This window comes from Geospiza fortis, unplaced genomic scaffold (genome assembly GCF_000277835.1).
Source record: "Geospiza fortis unplaced genomic scaffold, GeoFor_1.0 scaffold197, whole genome shotgun sequence".
NCBI classification, from domain to species: Eukaryota; Metazoa; Chordata; class Aves; order Passeriformes; family Thraupidae; genus Geospiza; species Geospiza fortis.
The window spans coordinates 38,163-63,400 of record NW_005054538.1 but is presented as its reverse complement, the minus strand read 5'-3'; the positions used below and the strand labels follow the sequence as shown (position 1 = coordinate 63,400).

Below are 25,238 nucleotides of genomic sequence, written 5' to 3'. Positions count from 1 at the left end.
TCATGCTAACCGTACACAGCAGTCAGTCAGTCAGTTGATGGCTCTACTAACACAGTAGTACTTCAAGTCAAATTAGTACAATTAATTAACTGATAACAAGTCCAGAACTGCTGATGGAAATTTTGTTCTATTCAAAAATCTCAGGAGTATAAATTATAATGATAAAGAATATTCTCTGGAAAAGTAAGTGTCGGACTAGAAAGCTGATCTAGGCTTAAAAGACTTACGGTACGCCATTGCTAATAAAAGAAATACTTCCCTCTAAGACCAATTGGTAAGGTGTTGCACATGAGTTAAGAATAAAACACCTTTCCCATGCAGCCCCTCAGTCCAGAATGCATCACCAAAAAGAAATTAAGCAAATCTACCCACAAATAATGGGTACAATGCAGTATCTGAGCAATATGATGCGATTATCTGAGCAATTTTTACAGCCTCAAAGTTTAAAAAATATCCATGCTCAAGGAAAAACTTGCTCAAACATCATGACCTCCAAACAATGTTAACTTCTATTCACTCCCATGATTTTTCTATGCCCTCAGAAGTGCATCAACAATTAATAATTTTTAAGAAACTTTTTTCTTTTTTATAGAAGGTTATACTCCCCAGTTTAAAAATCCTCAATACCTGGCACGTTAAGGGATAGTGATGGTTGTTGTTTTGGCTTTCACAGATTATTTTTTACTTTTTTGTCCACCAAGAATCTAAAATTTTACAATTTGTACACAACTGTTTAATTTAGTAAATAACAATTGAATGCACTTCATTCTTAGTTTAAAAAGGTAGTTGAAAGGCTGAAAAGAAACTCAAAATGATGAATGACACTTTTGTAAAAGGGACATACATGTGAGCAAATATTTGGATAAACCCCCTGAAGAGAGATTGTTTTTGAACTTAAAATTATTAGCGATGTTCCAACATGCTACTGATCTGCATTTACAGTAAGAACTTATTGTTCTATATAGCATCTGGCATACTCTGAAAATAAACTACATATTTGGATTTAATTACAGTTATAGACTAAGACTTCAAAAAAGTTACAGTTTCCCAAATCTTAATCAGAAAGCCTATCCTGTACTCTCATAGAAGGCATTATAAAAAATGAAAAGATATGTAACTGAAGTTAGGTATTTTATTTTTAGCTCATAGTTAGGCTTAAAATAAACTAGCTGGAAAACAGCATTCAATTTTTCTCTAATGATACACTTAATTTCAAGAAAAAATACTTAGCTCCCTAATTAGATGCTATGCCAATCTAAAAAGCCTTTAATTAGGGAGACTTTCATAAAGTCTTACATGATGAAAGTTTTCATAAAAGAAAACAACACATAAAGCAAAAGTGGAGCACTTCATAAAATCATATTAAGCTTAACAAATGGAATGATTCTTCCTTGTCTTCGAGGATAAATAAACTAAGTTAGACAATTTTTAGCATCAACCATATTTAAAATGCACCAGAGCAACAAAGTTATATGAGCAAGATTCATTCTTGCAATTGGCTTTATTTTTGCTTCACCTTCTTACCATTTGAGACAAACTTCTCTGTACCATATGAAATTTGTCAAATGCACCATAAGCCAAGTCAAGTATAAGTGAGGTGATAACTGGTAACTTTAGGCTAAATCTAGTGATGTATATGTTCCTATTTCTATCAGAGATGTCAATGAACATGATATACATCCAATTTAACATAAATATTTCTCAATTTTTGAGATGCTTGCAATACTTCTTTCAGGAAAAAAAATCTCTAATTTCTTTTTTAATTCCCTAAAATAACAGAAATAAAACACTCACACATATAACTATGAAAGACAAATATACAGAATACACATGTATTCTGTAACTTAAAACATCAAACTACAGTTTATTTCAGTCCCAGGTAACTGTCATTGCCATCATCAATGAGACGCAAAAAAAGACAGTGTTCATGTCCTCCAATTGCATGTAAGTCAAATTAGCCTAAACCTTCAGGATTATACAATGACTACGTCATACTTGTTTCTGACATTAAGGATGAAAGGAGCAGAAAACACAAAGGAATTACACCTGCATGACTTTAAATCACATACCTATCCGGGCCTATAAAGTAAGGACCTGAATGGCAACACACTGCACACTGAGGTAAGAAAAATTTAAATCCTCCAGAAATGCAGAATTTAGAGCTATGTTATGAAAAAAACCCTACAAAACAAAACAAAAATCACCAACAAACAAACAAACAAAACACACACACAAAACCCCCAAAAAACTAAAAAACCCCACAAAAACAAAAGAAAAAAAAAACAACCAAAAAACCCCCCACAACCGCCCCAAAAACAACCTTGTTTTTTTAATACCAATCAATTTTTCTAAATTAGGAAACAAAAGAAGGGGACTCTAAATATAAAAACCTGCTAACGCTATTCATCCTGCTAGAAGATCAAAAATCAGAGTAAAACATACCAGCCTGCTTACATGTTTGAATTTTTTAGTGTGAAGCACTCAGTAATGTTAAGTGCATAGATCTTTGAAATGGTAACTGATCACAAACAGTCCACTTACATCTATTACTGCTGGCTCTATTAATGGAATAGTCTCTTTTATTACACTATTTGTGCAAAGAGGACTACGATTAACAAAGTTAAAGCCTGCATTCTAATGTGATGTACAGTCTAGCACTGAAAACCATTTAATGTTTTTGACACGTACAGGCAGGACTGGGAAAATTTACTTGGCTAAAACAAGAGGCATCCTTGGTGAAGTATACTTAAACTGAAATTGGCTGGTGACTTCTGGTTGAAATGCTATTAGAGAATAAGTATGTCTATCTGCAAATATCATGCAGAAAAACTGTTCATTACAAGCAAAAAAAAGAAATCTTTACTAGCAAAAAACTATGCAAACACACTGCATCCTGCATGGAACAGAACCTTACTTTAAGGGCTATGGCACCAATCTCAGCAGGGCATCAGAGAAAGGCGACAGAGAGTGAAACTGCTCCATAAACACTGTATTTATAAAAAACAATGCACCACCACCACCGCAATTCTACTAAAAGCTTAAATGTCACTCAGTTTTCTCATTCCAATCTGGTACACAAACTGCTTAAAGAGGTAAGGACTTAGCCATCTGATTTTTATTGAATGATCAAAGTTAGGGCTTAATTTCTGATGTGCTTTCATGCCCATAAATTACACAAACATACATTTTAAATGCAAGCTGGGTCACCAGACATATCAAGTGTAATTCTAGCAGTAAGACCTTTACTAGAAAGAACCACAATTTTTCTATCTAGATATGCAACCGAAAAAGAGTAATTTTGAAATTTATGTAGTCATCACTTTTCAAAAAGGTACCTCAAGGATTTCTTCATATTTTTTCACAGTTCTTCTTAGGTCATCATCTTTTTCAACAATTTTTTTATGCAACTGTGTTGTCTCTGTGTGATGATTTTCTATCAATTCATTTTCTACCTCCTGGGCTTTACCTACAAAAAAAAGTTAGGCAGTACTGAAAAAAGCATGGTTTTGGTTTTGGTTTTTTTTTTAATTATGTCATAACTGATAACAAGTCCAGAACTGCTGATGGAAATTTAGTTCTATTCAAAAATCTCAGGAATACAAATTATAATGATACACTTATTCTGGAAAAGTAAGTGTAGGACTTACTACATTTAAAAAATGCTTTAAAGTAACTATAAGTAAAATTTGCCAGGAAAATTCATTTTTCCACACTATCAGTTACTATTATGTCCCTTGATCCTAACATGTATGAAATTTGTTGTCTGCAGTTTGGAACCTGGAGCAATTTTTTCTATCTGGTGCTGGAACTAGTTTCTAGAAGATAACAACCAATATTTATTAACTCATTTTATCTCCTATTCTATCTAGAGATGTAACTGAAGCTTTTGCAATCTTCAGAAACTCCTCACCTGTAGGTGTAGTTCTAGTAACTGGAATCAAACCACACCTTTTTCTCACTTTTCTAATCTCCAAGTTACACTATGGTGGCAAAAGACTGAGAAGACAAAATATGTTGTACTCTAGCAATAATCACATTGTGTTACAATCAGACATCATACCCAGTTGGTACCTGTTAGTGGTTAGTGAATGAAGTCTGCAAGATCCAGCTAAGAAAACACAATTCTGATTCTCAGATGGATCAAAGTTTCTCTAAAGGTTGAGTAAGTTTCTCTCCAAGTGCCATATATTCAATACTGGAATGTTGAAGTTTTTACTACTGGAGACAAAGTAGCACTGCAATGGAAACTTACCAATGCACTTTCATCTTCAAAATTTTACTCTCATTTTCTTTTCTTTTATACATATGACAGAAAGATAGGTACCTATCATGCCATGGCAGATGTAAAGAGTGCTAGATCAAAGATCCATCCTGCAGAACAGCTACATATGTATTTTCCTAATTGTACTACAATTAATATTTATGTTATTTCCTGAGCAAGACAAGTTATTTCCCTAAGTTCTCTAGACATTCATAAAACACATGTTGTGTTTATCACAGTCACAGGTAAAATCCCTCCCCCAAAACAGCAATAACTGAAGATTCAGTTCTCTGACTACTTTACTGATTACAGTTATATTAATATTGCACTTACTGATTGTCTCTTTTACTGCTGTTTCCAATTCTCTCTCTTTTTGAGCCAGCTGAGTATTGAATTCTCTTATTAACTGCTTTAAGGTGGAATTGTGCTTTAACTCAATGTCTTCTTGTTCACATCTGTAAAAAAAGGTCAAAACATACAGCAAGGAAATATAACATTTAAAGAGGGTGTGAAAACACAAGGCAAGGCAAGAGATCTGGGAATTACTTGAGAACTATTTTAGAAGAGGATAGTTTTGAATTATATGAATTCTGTGAGATTCACGGAGGCTTTATCTTCCTCTCCTATCTAATTCACCTGGTAGATGTAGGTGTTTCATTTAAAAGCAACCCAGAACTGAACCCCTCCAAAGATACGGAGTTTTTGCTGAGGAAGTTGAAGAACTGGAAGAAAAGATTATGCCATAAAAAGGATTTTTAGGGAATTTTGAGAATTACTTGAGAAACTATTGAAAGTGCTAAGCAGTACACCGCATTTTGTGCAGTATGTATGAACAACTATTGATATCAACTGAACATGAAGCTCTCAGTACTAAGTTTTAATAAACTTTATTTCCTGTTTGAGGAAAACAGAATTGTATTATATGCTTCAGCAATGTTGAAAATCACCGTCACTGAAACAGATCAGAAAGGGTATTACTCTGCCAAATATCAAACCACTTTTCTTTCTGTTTCTCTAAGTCTACTTAGAACAATTAAAGAAAAACACCAGTCATTATTTCCTTGTAAACTGAGCATTAGAAAACTATTCTTGAGGTTTTAGTGGCTAGAGATAAAATACAGAAGTGGTAACACAGACAGGAACAAAGAATTTACCTGATTTTTTGCTCCATTTCCTCTAATGACTCCTTCTTTACTATGTCAAGCTCTTGCTGATGTTCCTTTCGCAGAGTACGTATGTCTTTTCGAAGATTATTCACCTCTTTGCATAGCTTCTGTTTCTCCCCTTCAGTCTCTTCTAGTTTAGTCTGTAAGTCCTTCTGCTGGTTCTGCATATCCACTAGTAACTTCTGCAGCTCCAAAACAGATCTGGACTTTTCTTCAGCATTTTCCTCAAAAGCTTTCAGACTGTCATTTTTTTCACTCAACTGCTGCTGTAGACATTTTACCTTTTCTTCATATCTTAAAGTAGTATCTTCCATCTCAATCTTAAGCACTTCATTTTCCTTCACAATATTATTTTCTAACTCTTTTATCTTCTGTTCTAAAGACTGACTGACTGCCTCCTTTTCCTGCATTTTTTTCTCTAAGTCTCCAATTATCTTCTCCATATCAAGATATTTTTGTTCCTTAACTTTCAATTCTTCCCTACTGCTTGCTAAAACACTGCCACAACAAGCATGCTCATCCACTAACAATGAATATTTTTTTGTTTGCTCCTCAAGTTCTTTCCTCAGACTTTTGGTCCTAACCTGCTCTTCCTGATGGCTCTTCTCAACACATTCTAGTTTTTTAATGAGTTCTTTCTGTTTGTTTTGCAGTTCTAGATGACAGTCATTATTCTCTCGCTGTTCTTTCTCATACTTCTGTAATAATGCATCTTTTTCGGTTAAGTCCGTCTGTAACACTTGCATTTTTTCTTTGTATGTCTGTTGGACACTCTCAAGTAACTTATTTTTTTCTTGTTCTACAGCAGCTTTTACACTCTCTACTTTTTCCAGCATCTCCTTCTCTAATTCTACAGAATCTCTTGTTGACTTAAGTTTTTCTTCTAAGGACTCAATTTTGGCTTCTCTCTCCAGTACTTTCTGCTCCAACTTTCTTAACTGATCTTCCCTATCTTGCTTAAATTGCTGTTCCTTTTCTTCCATCTGAGACAGTAACTGCTTTCTAATAGAACCTATTTTTTGCTCTGCCTTCTTTTTCAGATCAGCCAGCTTAATGCTGTTCTCTGCATTCAGTCTCTCTGCTAATTCTTTCAGTTCTTCCTCTTTCCTTTTAAGTATCACTGACTTCATTTGATCAAATTCCTTCTCCTTTGCTTCAAAATCAGCTTTCAGTGAATCTATTTGCTTCTCAAGATTAAGCACTTTTTCTTCAGCCTTCTTAAATCTATTCTCCTTTTCAAAAGCCACCTTCTCTGCCTGATGGAGTTGGCAAGCTATTTCTTTCTTCTCTGTGTTTTTTTGCTCATTACACTTTTTAAGTTCCTCTACCAAGGAATCATTTTCTAAGGTTCTCTGAGCAATATCTTTTTCTAGTTCAGCAATTTTTGCTGCTTGTTTTTTTAACTTTGAGGTTAACTCACTTTCTTCCTTTTCCCTTCTGTTTTGCTTTTGTTCCAATTCACTTTTTAAACTATCAAGATTCCTGCTTTGTTTAGCCAGCTGTTCCTTCAGTTTATTTAGCTCTTCATCTTTCTTAGTGGCTTCAGTATTGCTTAATTCAAGTTTGCTCTGCAAATCTTTGATAATATCATGATTTTGTGTAAACTTGGTTTGTGCTTTCATCTTCCACTCTGACAACTGGGCCATGCAATGATCTATCTGATCAAGAGCTGATGCTTTTTCTTGACTCAGCATCTCAACTCTGGATGATAACTCTTCCACTTGATTTAACAACTGCAACCGATCCTCTTGATGTTGTTTGCTTAACAGAGATATGGCTGCTTCCTTCTCTGTTAAACTTACTGTGCTTTCAAGTCTAACATTAAGGTCAGTAACTGTTTTGTTGAGAGCAGACACTTCAGATTGTTTTTCCTGGAGTTCTTCCCTCATTGATGTGACAGCATTGATATTTTCAGATAACTCTTTCCTCAGCTGTGTTATGCAAGTTTCTTTCTCTGATGCTGCTTGCTGCTGATGTCCTCCCTCTTTTTGCAATTGTTTATTTTCTGTTACAAGTCCTGCAATGTCAGCTCTCATAGACATAATTAAATTGTCTTTCTTCTGCAGTTCTTGAATTGACTCTTGCAAAGAAGTAGTAGCAGCAGAATGATGCTCTGTTATTTCCCTAAGCTGAGCTTCTAGTTCAGTTATCTTACTTGTTTTGATTAATATTGCTTCTTTAATCTTTGCAGTTTGGCGCTCACAGTCTGCAATTTTACATGTTATTATGCCAATTTTTTCACTACACCTTTCAATTAATTCATTGCCTTTGGTTTGCAATGAAGCTTCAGCATTCTTCCAAGCATCTAACTGGGCTGTAAGTTCTCCTGACAACCTTTTAAACTCAGTTTCTTTTAGCTGAATTGACTCTATTTTTTGGTCATAATTTTCATGATCTTTATACTGAGAAGATTGCACAGTTTGGAGTTTTTCTTCAAGGGTTCTCACTGTATCAGCCAGCTCAGTAATTGTGGCCTTGTCGTTCTCTTCAACAGCTTTCTGTTTACTGAGTTGTTCCTGAAGTCCTGTCTGCTGTTTCAGGGACTGTTTAAGATCACTTTCCATTTTTTTCAACTGTGTTTTCATGTCACTTTCCTTATCTGACAAAGCACCCACCTTAGCCACTGACTGCCTTAGCTGTTCTTGCAACTCCTTCAGGCATTCCTCCCTTTTCACTCGTTCTTCCCTCAGTTGGATTATTTCTGTTCTGGAGTCCTCCTTTTCAGCACTGAAGGTGAAAAGCTTCTGTTTCAGGTCTCCAACTTCCTGCTCTTTCACTTGCAGTTCCATAGCATGTTGTTCCTTGAGCTCTTCAATCTGCTGATTAAATTTCTTTTCCCAACTTTGGGTTACTTCTTCCAATTTCCTTATGTGGTCCTCAGCAAGACTGTCTAGTTGCTCTTTCTGATTAGATTCCAGTTTTGACACTGCATCATTGATTCCAGATGAGCTGGCATGTGCCATTTCCAAAATTTTAGTATTGAATTCACTCTCTTTCTGACTGAATTCCAACTGCTTGTTTTCAAGCTCCTTTTTTAGTTTAGCTTCCTGCTCAGCAAGTTTATTTTTGAAAGTTTCCTGCATATCTTTTGATTTCTGTTTCATTTTCTCCACCTTCTTCTCCTGACATTTCAGTTTACTTTCATACTCTCCTTGTAAAGCACTAATTCTCTCCTCTGCAGCTAACAGTTTCTGTTCAAGCTCTTCCACTTCCTTGTTCTGTAACTTCTTCATGTGCTCCATTTCATTTTCCTTCTCAGTCAGACTTCTCTTCATCTCATCAGCTTTTCTTTGTAGGTCCTTCAGTTGACATTCATACTGCTGTGTTAGAGTGGCTACTTTCTGTATATTTTCACTTCTTTGCTCCTCTAGCTTTGCAGACACTTGGACAAGTTCAGCTTCAGATCTTTCTGCAGATTTCTTCATTTCCCGTTCATGTGCTTTTAACTCCTCCAAATGTCTGTCCTTCTCCTCCAGTGATTGTTTGAGCTTGTTGAGTTCCTCTTTGAGTACCTTCTCAACACCTTGAATAGACATTTCATGCTCTTTTAACATTGTTTCAATCACTTCATTGTGCCATTTCCTCTCTTCCTCCAACTTTCCTTTCAATTCTTGCTTAGCTTCACACACTTTATTATTTAATTCGGAGAGCTCTTGCTCTAAATCATGACGTATTTTTAGTGCTTCTGAGAGCTCAGAAGACAGTGCTTCTAATTCTGTTTGTTTCACATCCAGTTTTTCTAATGTTTTTTCATTCATCTCTTCTATGTGTGCACAGAAAATTGTTTCTTTCTCTTTCAAAATGGTTTGTATCTCTTGTTGTTGTTTCTCTCTTATTTTTTCTATTTCAGTTATTTGTTGTTGCTTTAAAATTTCAAGTTTTTCTGTCCAAAGCTTTTCTTGCTGCTGTTTCACATTCTCCAGTTCTTTATTGTGTTTTTCAACCATATCATTGATTTCCTTACTGTGCTGGGTTTTTTCAGACTCTATGAGAGTATTTAATTCCTCTGATTGCTTTCTGTCATCTTGCAAGTACTTTGCAAGAGAGCTTTCCAGTTCAAGAATCCTCTGTTAGAATACAGTTTTAAAAGAATATGAATATTCAAAAGGTAAAAATTTGATTAATTTTAAAAAAATCTTACCAGGTTCACATAACTACAGGTTACTTATTCCATTATTTTTAGTGAATGTCAACTTCTTCAATAAGCCTTTAATTCATCTGGTTTGTTCTCACTTTTACTTCTATTATGGAGAGTTAGCTAATTAATAAAAAACTCGCTATCTCACTGCAGTGAAAATACACACAAAAACCTGAAAATAATGTAACTAATTCAAATAAAGTAAGTAGTGACATTTATGAGAAGTATGTTCACATTTTCTTCTTAAACTAAAGTACCAACATATAGGATGAAAAATATAGGGAATTTACAATAGCTTCATGGAGTTTTGTATGTGCCTACTGATTTATCATAATTCTACCTCCCATGGAAATGCTGCTGTGAAGCTTTATTGTTTCTTTAGGCAAAACTTTGAAACAAATATCTGGGAGTGGTGGAATAATGTACAAACTTGCATTAGCAGAAAATACAGTCTTACTCATTACATAAAGCAAAGGACACTGTAAAAATTTAAGCAAATCTTTTTGCTTACTGTGGTGGTGCACTCCCCCCTCCTCTCAGGCTGCACTGACATCTAAGAAATGCTCATTAGGCCTCGGCCTTGAAAAAACAGTATCTGGACTCACCTTTTCCCAAGCTTATCAAAAACCCTGTCTATTCCCAGGAACTGCTGCTGTCTAACAAGCTCAAGTTTTCCTTACAAACCGCACCAGAAACTAGTTTTCTAGCCTGAATGGCATAATATCCCTGTTCTCACACTTTCAAAGAAAGTGCCAACACCACTGTGATCACGATGAAACATTGTTATGACTAAAGCCCACACTCTAGTGATCCCATAAACACCAGTCCAAAATGGGGCCCTTTGAGCTCTCCTTGACACAGGTTGCAACCAGCAATCTCCCTCTAAGTGGGACACCTGTCAGAACTAGTGCACTCTCAAGATTTTTGTACTTGGAGGATCTACAAAAAAATTACGAATACTGGGCCAACATCCTCACTCTTCAAGGCTCAACCCTTCACTTGCTGGGGAGGTGCAAAGGCATCCAAAGTGAGTATTTTGCTTACCTTCGAGGGGAATTTTTCACAGGCACCTTGCTGGCACTAACTGTTTATGTCTGTGTGCATGCACATGAGCATATGCTATAGCAAAGCTAGGAGAAATGCTGCTTTCTTAGATTTTTAAGCACCTTAGGTATCTACGTAAGTTAGACCTGTAGTAAGGTGAAGTCATTGAGTTATAAGCTAAGTGGAATGCTGCTAAGTGTTTTCTTTGCAAAGTTGCTAATTTTAATTTATAGGTTAAATGCTGTTAAATGTTATTCCTCTCTTAAACTCTTAAGGTAAGGTTGTAAGTTGAGTTAGGTATAAGTTAAGTGTTATTCCTTTGTTAAATCATTAGGTTTAAGGTATAATTTAAGTAAAAGTACTCTTATGTTTGAGTGCTGTTAAACTTTTAGGCCATATTCCTTTTCATCTGTGCTCTCACTGTCCTTTTGTCACACTCACCTAAACACACACACACCCACACATCCACCCACACACACCCCCTATATAGTTCTCAGTTAATTTCTGTTTGATTGCCTGGATTTCGTTTGGTTATGTTGTTGCTTGTTCTTCCTTAGTGTGCTTTAACTGTCCTCTAAGTAGTAGATTGAATCTTGCCAACAAACTTTGTTGTGCTGTTGCTTAATATTAAATCTGGTTTTCACTGATACCCTTGCTGCTGATTTTCTAAAGTGATCTCAAACACTCGTTTGTAACACTTGCTAAAGTATCCTTATAAGCATTTGTAAGGCAGCAGTACCCAGAAATTAAAGAGCCTGAAATTTAACTCCGCTTTATAACATACCTAAAAATTAAATAAATGGATATATATTTATATCCCACATAATGCTATAAAGCAAATGTATTTCTATATTTTGCTGATGCCTTAAGTTTTAGCTTTCATAATTTTCAGATTCTGTGCTGCCTAGCATAGCTTTGAGCTTCATTTTAAGTGTTAGCAAGCTCTCTTCACAGAGTAGGTAGACAAGACAATCCTTTTCCAGTCTGAGATCAAGGACAACTGTTACAAGTTTCAGGCCCAAAAAATATAAACAAGAGTGGACTGAAGAGAGAAAACAAGATGGATGGACTTCATAATCTGAAGCTGTAATTGGACAATTAACCCCAATATGCAAATGGATAAAAGTGTGAAACCTAGTGACTATTTTGGGTCCATCATGGGTGTAGCCCTGGCCAGGCTCTTGTACTGCCCAAGGCGTATCTTTTTGAGGCCTTTTAATAAATACCTACTTCATTCTATTAGCTCTGTCTGGTCTCTGTTCCAGATCAGCCTCTCAAGGCATCATGCCACCTAGTCTTAAAAAAAAAAACCTAGGGGCTGCAGAATAGCATGGCGATATATTAAACTTTTGTCACTTTAATCCCACAAAACCCAATCACAACAAATCACCATTTGTAAATTTGTCACAGTTAAATACATACTTGCAAATGCTTAGTCTTTTGGAATCTTTACTCACAGTTCTACAAGTCTCTAACTCTTGATGCATTTTCTCAACTTTCTTGTCACACTCAGACTGTATGGCTTTCTTCTGCAGCTCTAATTCTTCCAAGGCTAGGGATTCTTGCTGTTCTTGCTCTTGAAGGACTTTTAAGCACTCACTCTGATTTTTTTCCTGCATGAAGAAGAACAACTAAACAATAAACTACAAATATAGTCATCACACCTTCAAGAACATTATGATAGGATATTTTCAAGTTAATAGGAGTCATACCCCAATCACCTTTACTTTCTGCACAAAAACAAATGGAGTTTGTATTCAGTTTGTGAAAACATAACTGCAATAAATAGCTTCTTTTTTTTTCTTGGAAACCCCTTGTGATCGATGAGTAATGTGATGATTGACTCTCACAATTAACAGACAAGTATCATGTATATAGGTTAAGAAAAGTTTTATAGATTTATAGTTATGTTTTACCCCCTTGCGCTGTTATCAAGGGACAGCCGGGGTTGGGACATGTGGGAGGGTCGGCTTGTCACTATGGCAACATCTGACCTCCAATCAGGATTTGAGGAAGTAAACTTCACCACTGGACAGTGAAGGAGTCGATGGACAGAACTTTGGGAGGGGCTAAAGGGTTAAAAGCCAAAACCTCCATTGTGTGGGTGAGCACATGGTGGGGAAAATCCTTTGCTCCCAGCACCATAACATTTTCTCTATTCAGTCTGCCATTGTATTTTTGATAAAGTTTAATAAACCTTTCTAAATTTATGAAAAGTGAGTAGCCATTTGTCACATGCCTTGTCTTTGCATGAAAAACATAATGTAATCAAGCCTTCCATTTTGGTTTGTTTACCACTATTAATTGAGAATAACATTTGAGAGGAGTTGTTGGGGGTTGGGTTTTGGTTTGGGTTTTTTTTCCCCGTTCCTTCCTTGTTATTTGTGGAATTTTGTTCCAATTGAGTAGCTAATAAGAACTGATGGCAGAGAGGGGGAAACTCCTTTGGTTTTTTTGGGAGGTTTTGTTTTCTTTCTGGCTGGGATAAGGGGCTGGGTGCAGCTCCTAGCTCTCCCTCTCTCTGTTTCAGTTTTAGAGGAGGACAGTCAGAGACACTGCTTTTGGGGAAAGGAATTCCACTGCTGCTGCTAGAGACCGGCCCAGAGCAGCTTCTTCTGCCGTGGGGTGAGTCTTTGCTCATGAGAACAGCCACTGAACTTATTAACACCCACCTCACTAAAAAAGACACCTATCATTGTCTGCTCAGGTGCCCGGGATCCTGAGCTCAGCTCTCCCTGCCCGGCTGGGAGCCCCTCTCCCCTGCCGGCCCAGCTTGCTGCTTTCTGAGAGTCCTGCTAGGGGCACAGGAACTGGCTGCCCCAAGGGTTTGTGAAGCAAAGCCTCTCTTCCACTCCTTCCCATCTTCGGACAAAAGCCGCCATTGCCATCAGCTCCCCGAGCCAGTGCCGGAGCTCCCCCTGCAGCCATGGGGGAATCATCTCACCTGCCCTGTCCACCGGGAGCCAAAAGCGCCCCTGCCGGCTGTGACCGTAATGACACCAAAATGGGGAAGTGCTGCAGCCAAAAGGCTGTCGCTGGGTCCCTGGTTCTGTTTGTTGTTAATGCCAAAGTTGTTGTTGTTTGTTTGCTTTATTACACATAGCAGTAAAGAACTGTTAGTCCTCTTCCATATCTTTGCCTGACAGCCCCTTAATTTCACGATTCTAAAAATTTGGAGGGAGGGGGTTTACATTCTCCATTCCAAGGGAGGCTTTTTCTGCCTTCCCTAGCAGACATCTGTCTTGTAAACCAAGACAGGAATAAAGTCTGTTCTCACTTGATTCCACTGCTAAGATATTTTTAAGCTTGTTTCTTACAATTAAGGAAGTAACCTCTGAAACAGGTAGAAAAATATACTCAGGAGAGGGCTGTCAAAGTCTCTCAGTCCGAGTCACTATCCATCATGGAGGGGCACAAAAACCAATCCGCTATTTGTAACAGATATATACATATGATATATATACATATATGTTACATATATATCAACTATTTAGGCAAAATTACATTATTATCTATAGTGGATTACAATTCATGAAAAAGTGCAAAGAATTTCAACAATTTTTCCCAGACTGATCTCGAAGAAAATACTTTTTCTGATGTCAAACAATATGAATAGTTAACCCTGTTCACATAACACAATACAACCAGACATAACTATACAAACACTTTTCATACAGCCTCATTTTTTGTATTTCGTTTACTCTAGTTCCTGGGTCGGATTGCCAATGATCCACAGAAAGATATTAAAAATCAAGTCTAAAAAATTTCAAAAAAATAAATAGTTTCCACAAGATACAGCTGTTACTGAGCACTGACAGTGATAAGTTATCATTACTAAGTCATTACTATTACTACTGTAAGTTACTCAGTCTTGATCATTGCAGCTGCTTTATTTTCATGTTCCTGAAGACTCTGAGCTATTTGACTTTCGGAAAGCACTCCTATCTTTAAGCACAGGAGGACTCTCACTGTGGAATAGTGTCAACTCAAGACTTTTAATCCCAACTCACACTTAGAGAAATGTTTTTTTATGCGTGTTAGGTTTACTTACAAGAGCTGCCTTCATCTTCTCCTGGAATACCTTTTCTTGAGCCTGTAATCTCTCATTTAACTCCTGATCTTTGGTAGCCAGTTCTTTTTTATGGATTTTTTCTAGTTCAGCAACTCGTTCCTCTGAAGATTTCTGTGAATCAAAGTCAGAAAAAACTAATTTCAAAATATTAACTAACAAAAGACTTTCTATTTTTTCTTAATAAGAAAATAGTGCAGACAGACAGAAGAAACCGGAACCATCTCTTTGCTCCCTTTGAATAAGTTATGATCACTTAGAGTGCTTAAGCCCTGACAGTTCTTATTCTCAAGCTTTAAGTTATCCATTTTCCTTCTCAAGTCTTTCATAGTTGTACTAAAGACACATAGTTGTTTCTAAAGACTCTTCTCCAAGGCAAACTTTGTGTTTTCAGTTCAAACATGATAACACATTGGAAAAGGAACGTTTTTGTAGCTTTCTCAGCTTTCTTGTTTTATGAGCCAGAAAGTCAAGTGGTGATACTGTGTGTAGACAGTTATCTACAACCTACATATGTGCTTCATTTAAGAATAATGTGAAGCATGTCAGTGGTCCCCTTAAAGCATCAGTGTATGCCCTTAGAAAAATTAATACCATCGTGGATATCAATACAAGAACTGTAACTTAAGGGTGTTCAAATTTACAGCTTTGTAAGGCATGTGAAGTATTCCAGCAATTCCTAACTAAAAACACCAGAAAAAGCAAATTATAGAAACTTTTAACCCACAAACAATATGGCAACAAGTTCTTAAACATTTACACATACTCAACTATGATAAAGATTAAAAGCTAAAATTGATTAAAACCCAAAATCCACGTGGAGATGTGTGAGCTTCCTGCCATTAATGTCTTCTTGTCTCTGTTTAAAGTCTCAAGTATACTTTTAATAAACAATTTTATTAAATACTGTGAAGCAATGAATAATACTATTTATTTTTACATGCCATTAATGAACTGATTTAAATTGCTGAAGCAAAAACATCTATGAAGAGTTTTCGGTTTTTCATTAAGTAAATCTTTAATCACAGAAAATAATTTTAATGGATTTTATTAACTAGCAAAAGCTTTATAACAGAGTTCTGTCATACAGATGTATTTTACAACAATGGCTTAACTGAAATAGTTTTTACCTTCATAATCTCAACCACCTCTTGTTTCACTCTGGTTAATTCCCGCTGAAGATTTACTCTCTCTTCTTCACTTGCCTTTTCTACTGCTTTAATTTTTTCATCCATTTCTATTTGCAGTTTTTTACGGGCTTCCTCTGTCTTTTGGGCAATACTTACAGCCTTCTCAAGCTCTTCAAAAGCTGTGAAGAAAAAAAAAGTATATGATAATTGAGAAATATCTATACATTTTGATAGAAGAATTTCACAAAAAGAGAAGAATGAATTTAAGAATTAACCTAGAATTCACATGTTTATTTTCTAGAAAGGAAAGAGAACTGACAAATAGATGTGAATTTCTTCCAATACATCCTGTAGTTTCTATTTCTTTGCCTGAAATCACTATAAAATGCTTAAACCATATTAATGAATGAACTGTAACACTCCTCCTCTGCCTATACCTGCTGAATAAACTTTGAAGAAGCGGAAAATAGCTGCACCAAGAAAGGTAATTCACACTAAAACAAGCAGACAGAAACAAACGAAGAATGACTATTATGCAAGTCAGTTATTCGCAGGTCATGAAGAGTTTCTCCTGAATAGAACACTAATATATAATATCAGGCACTTTATATACCTAAGAGTAATTCCAAACTGTAAAACCTAGAGAATCGTTTCTTTAAACTATGTTTCATAGTTTCATAGAGTCCACAGAGATGGCTTTGCTAATTTCATTATCTCACTATTTACATTTAATGTACACTTCTATCAGTGTGGTAGCTGACTGTCTGGCACTTCTAACTTCACAAATAAAATGTAAAAATAAAAAAATTAAAAGTCAAGATTTGCTCCCAGAAAACTTGAATAGCTGTTGTTTCAAAAGAAAGTTGTTTCAAAAGAACACTCAAGCTGCAGTGTTGAGATTTATTTACTCTTCCTCAGGATGCACAAATCCACTGAAACACATTTTAATTTACAAAATAAAAGCAATAATTCCACAGCTTCATCTCATGCCAAGGAGAAGTAGTCTAACATGCTTTATTCACTTCACAGATGATAATTTAGATATAAAAAGAAAGCAAATGAATTCCAGTATTGTGAGCTTGTTTATTTATTCAATACCCCTAAAACTCACTACAGCTGATGTCAGAGTCTATACAGAATTACACAAGACTCGAGTTCAATCATTATTAGGGAAATCTCTTTTCCTGAATGCATCATGAATGTGGAAAACTGTGAAGGATGGTAAACCGGCTGGGGAAAAGCTTACCATGCTCCGCTGGAGGGACAACCCTTAAGCAACAACCTCCCTGGTCATGGCGAAGAAAAAGACTTCCCCAAGAGTGCATTGTTGCTGTATGTTGATTCTGTGTATCCCATTGACCCTTCCCCTTTGTTCTGCCCCTGTGCCCTCATCTCAATCGTTCTGATGTTCTGCCCCACCCCTCGCTATCCCTATATAAACCCCTGCTCCTTCTGCCTAAAAGAGTTCTTTGTCCCTGGACCCCTTCAAGGTAGGAGCTCAATAAAGACCCTCCGTGCAACCCCATATGAAGACTCCGTCCCTTCCTTCTGCATCGCTCGTGGCTGAAATCACCCGAGAGCTGAAATCATTCGGCAGGAGCGAGATGTGCCTGTGCACCCAGGATGTCTTCTTAAAGACGCTCCTCTGGGAAGGCTGCGGCACTCTACCATCTCTGCCTGCTGCAACAGAAAACCCCTACAGCATTATTAGAAAAAATTAGTCTCAGAACATCCTACTATTCCATTAGTACTTAGCATAACAGAATTTTGGCAAAATACCTCTGTAAAATTCAAAATCACAAAGCCAATATCAAGACTGTATGAGAGCACAAGCCCCTAAAAGTATATTATTCTATTATACCCTGGACTACTGGGACTCTATTTTGCAAGGCAACAGAAAAAAACCAAACTTCTGAAGTGTTATTTATATGCTAAGCTTTCTTCCAATAAATTATGTTCCCAAAAGAAAATAATAATAGACTCTCACATCTCTAGTTTTGATTCATCATTAGTTCGTAGGCATTCACAGCAGTTATTGCAATCTTTGCTTTTTTTGAAGTTATCTTTAATAACATTCAAGCATGTATTTGAGAAGTGAGCAATAATTTCCATTCCACATCTTTTGACAACATTAAACACTGAAGATTTTAACCACAGTCTGTACTTTTGAGACAGTGCTGCAAATATGTCTTCAAGTAACTTAATTCCATACAACTGGATTCACCCAAATTCTGACCTTCTACGGAATTTTCTTGTTTTTTGAGGAAGCCTTTTTCTGACTACTCACAGCAACAATCATGTTTTAAGGCAAAACGGGGCTGTTACTGATTCTGGCAATACCAAAGAAGACCACTGTATCCACTCTTCCACTTCTGGTTCTGCTTAAATGCTAAAACTATTACAAAAAATTAAGATCACTAGAGACTGTTTCAAGCAGAAACAGTCTAAAATGTAATACAAGCATGCACAAGGCTTATAGTTCCTTATTTTGCACAGTTCTTCACAGACCATTTTGCCACATGCCATCTACAGGACTCAAGTTCTCCCCACCCGTGACACCAGGCACAAGTTGATTATGAATATTGTAGAATAATGCAAAACTGTTTGGAGAATGGTAATGACTTCCCTGATGCTCCTCTCAGTCCTAACAAAAGCAGGCCAAGCAAAACTGGTGAAGTCATTCAGTATTACAGCATCATCTTTTTTCAAAACCAAACAAAACCCGAAACAAACAAGCAAACGAAAATATAAAACAAAACAAAAATCCACCCCATCCTATGGATCTTTGCAAAGTATAGCTTCAAACTAAAGCCTGCAAGTAGAACATTGAGTTATTTCACTTTTCCATATACATTTTCTGATTCTTGTTCTGAGCATCATGTAGGTTATTTTCATTTCAGAAAATGTTATTTTCGTTTTCATTTATTTTCATTTGTATTCTCTTTCCTTCTGCAAAAGGAAAGCGAATATATTTGCCATAGCCCACAGATCAGCCAAAGAGAAGATCCAGGATCACAATAGGATTGACTACTGATATGGAATTCAGTAGTCAATCCTATTGAAGAAACATGCAGTACAAAAGCTGAGAAACATGCAGTACAAAAGCTGCATCACCATAATCACAAGCAGGATGCTAATACAAAAACTAGACAAAAGCTGATGGTTAAAAAGCCAAGAGGGTATGAAAGCACAAAGAAGCAATACTTCACAGAAACACAGCTGGATCACTAGAAGTTAAATTATACACCTCTCAGGCACATTTAGCCCTTAAGCAAAACAGAATATTTTCATTCAAAGTAGATAATTCTAGTGTAGCTGGACACAACCAAATTTCAAACCAGCAGAGGGCTAAACTATCATCAAGCAGACAGAATGTGGTCTCTATTATCACTGTTACTCTTAATCTGTGAGAGATTTTAATTCTCTGTATCAAAACATGAAATAAAGTCCATGTTTTTATTTAAATATACCTACTCTGAATGTAGAGAGTAAAGGCACTGCCTCTGCATTCTTCTCCAGCCTGCAGAACTCTGTTCAGGGAAGATCTTTCAACCAAGTATTGGTTGAATGAAGTCTCACAAAGGCACATCAGCAAATCAGAAATAGAAACAAGCACACCAACAGGGTCTCAGGTTTGTCTTCCAAAACCCCATTCATGTGACAAAGCCAGACAAATTGAAAACTTTCCTGTGCAGTATGTAAATCACAAAAAATGAGTCTGAGCAGAGTTTAGGAGTGCAAGGTTTGCAAATCTGTTTTTTATACAACATGGGGTGGACAGCTGACTACTTTACCTACACCACTCCAAAGTACCAGTCTTGGTTCCCTTCACCTTACTCCTCGCACCCAGAGTAACACTTTGCACTGCAAAGCCTTCTGGTTTCCACTGCTGGTGCTGCACACCTTTTCTCTTTGTCTAGAGTGCCTCCTAGTGCTAAACACCGTGAAGGAAGCAAAACAGCTTTGTATACCAGCTGGCAAAGGAGAGATTCACGTTCAATTTCTGAGGGCTCAGAGCAGGCATCATGTCCAAATTTTGGGAAAAAAAAAAGGTTGAAATCATTCCTACAGCTAACTTGTGCATCTAAGCAGGATTTTAAATGCGCAGTCCAAGCCTTTTTTTCACTGAAGAAAGGTGCAAAGCATATGTTAATTAAGCCTGCAAAAAAAATGCTGCCTATAAGTAGGATTTCCTTTCTAAAGACTTTGTTTGCTCATAGACTATTAGTAAGTCAGTAATCTGCATCCTGAGAAGTCATGAAGTACTTAGGCTAGGTAATCTAAAGAGAAAAAAACTTAAGTTTAGCTAGAAATTTATAAATACCAAAAAGATCTTTGTTGAAGTAAAAAAAGAAATGTGTTGCAGTTACCTCAAGTAGAAGTGCCTGAGAAGCACAGAATTTACTTTTAGAACCCAGCTCAAGCACCCAATGCGTGATGTAAAAAAACCAGCGCCCTTACCCCAGTCCTGTTCATACAAGGCTTGGGAAAGGCACCATGATTCACTTACTGGCATATGTGGATGCACAAAAACAAGATGCTCTGAGAGATTTCAACATAATGTACCTCTAACTACCAAAAGAAAAATAACTGAACTGAGGAGACCAAATTACACTTTATACTGTTTTGTACACAACAAAAAATAAGCATACATATCTTTTCATGATTTCACTACACAAAAATGCATTCACATTAAATCAAACACTGGAGCAATTCCAAAGTCCTGATTTACAAAGAAAAATGCCAGAGATGTAACAGTAGGCAAGATGACATGGAAATCTATACCAATTTTTAGTCTCCAAGCAGCACTACAAAAGTAAATTTCAATTGTATCCTTATCCTTATTTTACTATAACATAAATGAAATTAACATTTCTGCTTCATTCCATGATTTCAGTTCTTCACTAAACCATGACATAGAAAAAGATGTCTAGAATTTAACAGTCTAGATGCAGTTCTGTGCCATGTGGTTTATGATGATCCTAGCAGAGCAGGGAGGTTGGACCAGATGATACACTGTGGTCCATTCCAACCTTACCAATTCTGTGGTTCTGTGAAAGTCACCTCACATTAACTATCCAAAACCCAGAACTTTTAAATGTTGACCTCAAATACATGAAATTGCCCAATTCATAAATTCGTTACAACTCAAAGGTTGAGACCTAAAAAGCAATTTCAGGCTCTCTTAGTATGCAAGGTGGTTTTCTCAAATAATTTAGTTCAACTGCATTGAACCACACTAACATTGTAGATTACAATATTTTTGGAACGTATTAAGCCAAGGATATAATAGAAAAATCTAATAAAGGTCACCTTACAATTCTGTCTTAAAAGCAGTGTTAATTAATTTTCCAAGGGCTCCAACACACATATATGCATGCTTAAAAGACTATAATAAATAAACACACTCAAAGGTAAAGTTGACACTTATGCACTGTAAAATCAACCAAAGCACTTAAAATTTTTGTTTAAAAAGGAGCACATTTAACACACAAATCTCCCCCTAGAAAAGTGTAGTGTACTCAACACAACATTCATTCAAATTAAATTACTTCTCAATACAACAGAAAGTTTTCCAGTTGTCTACAGAATCATCTCTAATCTGATTTCAGCTTCTGGCCAGGCAAACTTGAAGAAATTACTGCATTCATTAGTGTGTGTGGATAGTACATTAATAATTCATAACTGTTTCTCCTGCCTCAAGAAACACTATTGCATACAACTATGATAGTAACTTGATATCTACAGAAGTATTAAAAGATTCTTCACCTTCTTTTCTTAATCATGAAGAGCTTTCTAGTCTCCCAGTACCAAAAAAAAAATACACTGTAGGACTGACTGACTTTTGAAGTATGAATTTCCAGAACTAAAAAGATACACGCAACCTTGAAAGGGTAGGAGAGGAAGACACCTAATGAAAATGTTTATTGCATTCACAAGATGGATGTTCCAGCTGGTTTTCTGCATTACAGAATGATATATCCAAATTAATCTTTAAAATTCCAAGTTCTAATCTAAATCTATATAGACTTAAAATAAACCACTATGAACTGCATTGTTTGAACTCTTCATTGCTTTTTAGACAAAGAAAATATGTATAATATTTTATTCCAAGTAACACCTGAGCTTCTGCCAAAAGAGTGAGCTTCTTTGCATGCCCATGAGAACAAATTAAATTATTCTAAAAGAATTCTGATGTAGTACAAAACAATTTCACTGTTTAAAAAACAATGGTTAAACTTCATTTCATGCAAAAGTAGAACTCCAAGCACACATAATGTTACCTAATTTCCATAAAAAGCAAACTACACCATATAACAGTTACATAAATGTTCCTCTGTTACAAGCCTGAGGCAAAAGGAATCATCACTGCTGTTTCACTTAAATCAGAAATGCTTCCATTAAAATAATTGAAAGAAAATGCTTACTATGGTTATAATATTTTTACTTCTTCACAAATTCTTACACACTCACTGCTATGTTTTCTATGTGAATTCCTGGTGGCATTATAATGACAATTTATAGGTACTTGCAAGTTTCTCTTCTTAAGTTAGACCAGAAGACTCCATCAATTTTTTCCTGTACAAACAAGGATGCCTTTCAGAAGTTTCTTTCCTGAATCCAGTTTTATTGGTAACAGACAAATCAGTCAAAAGCATCCCTATACTCTGCTGTCCAGAAGTGAAGTTAGCAATGATGCCACAGGTGATGTGTAGAACAACAGAAAAAAGAGCATCTCTTAATATTCATTCCAAACAACTGAAGAAAAAGACCACACTGAAGCTTTCTGATGTACAAATGTGAAAGCAAATAATCTAGGTATATTCTTACCAGCTCTTTCAGATTTTTCTTTCTGCTCTTTTAATTCCTCGCCTTTTGTAGTTATTTGTTTGATTCGAGCACGCAGTTGGGCTACCTCCTCCTCCTTAATTTCCAGTGTTTCATGCATTTGCCGTTTTGTCTCTGCAATTACCATGCCCTATGGAAAAGGTCCTTGTGATAAAAAGCTAGCAAATAAATAAGACATATACCTGAAACAATTTCAAGCCAGGGCACAATCCTTGCCAGGAATAAACTGTAATCTCTTATTATGAGACCAGAGATCATAGGATTTTTCTATGTCAGAAAACAGAAAATGCTAACAAAAAGAAAATAAGAATAGGGATTATTTTTAAGAGTATCCAAAATTTATCAAGTGCTGAAAAGAACTCCAGCAAACATGGACCATCCAAAAATTTCCTCCTTCTAGTACAGACACTTTCCTTTGAAACATGTATTCTGTAAACAAACCCAAACTAAAAGCATTGTAGAGTCCATACTTCTCCTTTGAGATTACACCATACAATGTTAGTCATGTCACTTATGACACCACCAGAAGTTCCTCCAGGTACCAAGACTGTGATTAAAAAACTTTTAAGGAGTGAAAAACTGAGAAACTCCTTATTGTCTATTGAAAGCACAGTTACTTTACTGGTTATTTTAAAATTAATTTAATTGTATCTCATCTTTATTTGTGTTTGGGGTTTCTTTGTTTGTTTTAGAATTGGCATCAAGGAATGTATTCAGTATATCTGCTTCATCCTATATAATGTTGCAGTATTAAGTATAATTTAACAGACATATGATATATATACAATAAAATTCTGAAGTAGCTTAAATTACTTGTTTATTAAAACATAGATGAAACCATCAGACCACTAAAACCAGCTTCTAATACCAAGAACCAGATATTTTGTGTTTTAAACAATCTTCATCAAAACCTACAGCTTTGTTACCTTGTCTTGTTCTAGCTGTTCAATCAAATTCTTTGCATCACGTAGCTGTGTAATCAGTTTAGTCTTCTCAGCCATGTGAAGGTCCTAAAAAAAGATCCCAACCACAAGTTGGTTGACAAACAGCTTAGCTTCGCCTCTGACCCTGCACTATGCCTTGGAGGAAGAACACAGAACACAATCAAGGGAAACTGAAGTGGGCAGTTTTAAATTACTTTTACATCTCCCAGAGGTAGGCTGTCTTATGGCTTCTGTAATAATTCAGAGATCTGAAGGCTTTGTTAGAGCCTCCACACCAGAGGTCTGAGTTAGTAAAGTAAAATAAGAAATATGTCTAAGATTTCTGCTCTATTACCTGCATTTTGGTTTACAAGAGGATCTCAGCAATGCAACATAAATGATTGTTACTAGCCGTGTTCTAGAAAATGTCATTAAAACACTCAAGTCTTTCAGAGCTTTTTCAAACCAGGCTAGTGCTCAGAGATGAAGACAGAGACGGGAATCTAATCTCTGTAACTAAAGTTAAGTACAGCTATACTTAGCACATTTTCAGATTTCATTACTATTAGCCACCTTACTTACACTCCACACTCATCATTAATGGCCTTAAAAGGAAAATTGAGCAAAGTATTAATTTATTAGCTTTGTGATTGCACTTATGTTCACTATATTGTGATCTCCACTGCCCTGCCTTCATTTTCTTTCTCTTAATTTACATAATTAATGCCTCATTCACTATATCTTAAAGGTTTAGTTTTGCTCCACTTTTCTTACTTTACCTTCTGTCTTCTGTGCTAAGACAGTCTTTTTCTCACTCCAATTTCCCACAACTACTTATTTCTAATACCATTCTGATGGTTATTTATACAATAAGTTTTCATACCCTACTTCACCACTCTAAAGTAATTGTTGAGTGTATTCATTCCAGATGTGTTTTGCACCTTTTTCTCCAAAAAAGTACAGGGAAAATTTGTTTCATGGTCTGCCCTATCAATAAATTTTGGAAATACTGGAGTTCTTACTGTATTTTCATGGTTACCCATAAAGCTAAGAGCATTTTCCATACCTTCATTTTTTCCAGCTCCTGAAGCCTCTCTTCCAGCTGTTCTTGAAGTGCCTCTTTCTCGTTGGTCAGTTGGGCACAGCACTCCTTATGTGACCGAATAGTCTCCTTACAACGTTGCAGCAAGTTCTCTTGGCGCTTCACCCTCTGATTAAGAGTTTCCAGTGCTTTAACAGAATCTTCATTATCCCCTATAAGACAATGTACCAACATTACCACATGCATGACACTTCCAAAATGCAGATCTGCAATCATTCACAATGCCGTGGACTCACAAGTCTCTAAAGAAAGTTGTGTGAAGTCTGCAAAACTTCCCAGTTCCTCCTGTAAGTGCCAGAAATATTCCACACATATACAGAGTAGTAAAGAGTATTTAACACTAAGTTAGCTTACAAAACCCCATACTTTATGAGCTTCAAAATTAAGCTATTAATAAACAAAGCTTTTTAAGTAATTAAAAAGTCATCATGATTTATAACCTGCCTGCTGCTACTAACAGAATATGCACGAGTAAGAAAAAATGCGATGCAAAGTAAATCACAACTCTCAAGTGCCATGCACACAGATTCTTGCTTTCCCAAGGCTGGGCATCAGA

At 36.2% G+C, this 25,238-nt stretch overlaps 1 protein-coding gene across 3 annotated transcripts in view; it reads right to left on the bottom strand.

The window, feature by feature from the left end:
* Positions 1-25,238, bottom strand: part of GOLGA4 (golgin A4) — a 72,021-nt gene that overhangs the window by 17,288 nt on the left and 29,495 nt on the right. For all 3 annotated transcript variants that reach the window (XM_005429304.3, XM_031063877.1, XM_031063878.1), the window contains 9 exons: positions 24,647-24,834; positions 23,584-23,667; positions 22,640-22,787; positions 15,809-15,987; positions 14,661-14,792; positions 12,067-12,222; positions 5,416-9,494; positions 4,595-4,716; positions 3,336-3,466 (listed from right to left, as the gene is read on the bottom strand). In XM_005429304.3, the coding sequence (XP_005429361.1) occupies positions 3,336-3,466; positions 4,595-4,716; positions 5,416-9,494; positions 12,067-12,222; positions 14,661-14,792; positions 15,809-15,987; positions 22,640-22,787; positions 23,584-23,667; positions 24,647-24,834 (5,219 nt within the window). The remainder of the gene's footprint in view (positions 1-3,335; positions 3,467-4,594; positions 4,717-5,415; positions 9,495-12,066; positions 12,223-14,660; positions 14,793-15,808; positions 15,988-22,639; positions 22,788-23,583; positions 23,668-24,646; positions 24,835-25,238) is intronic.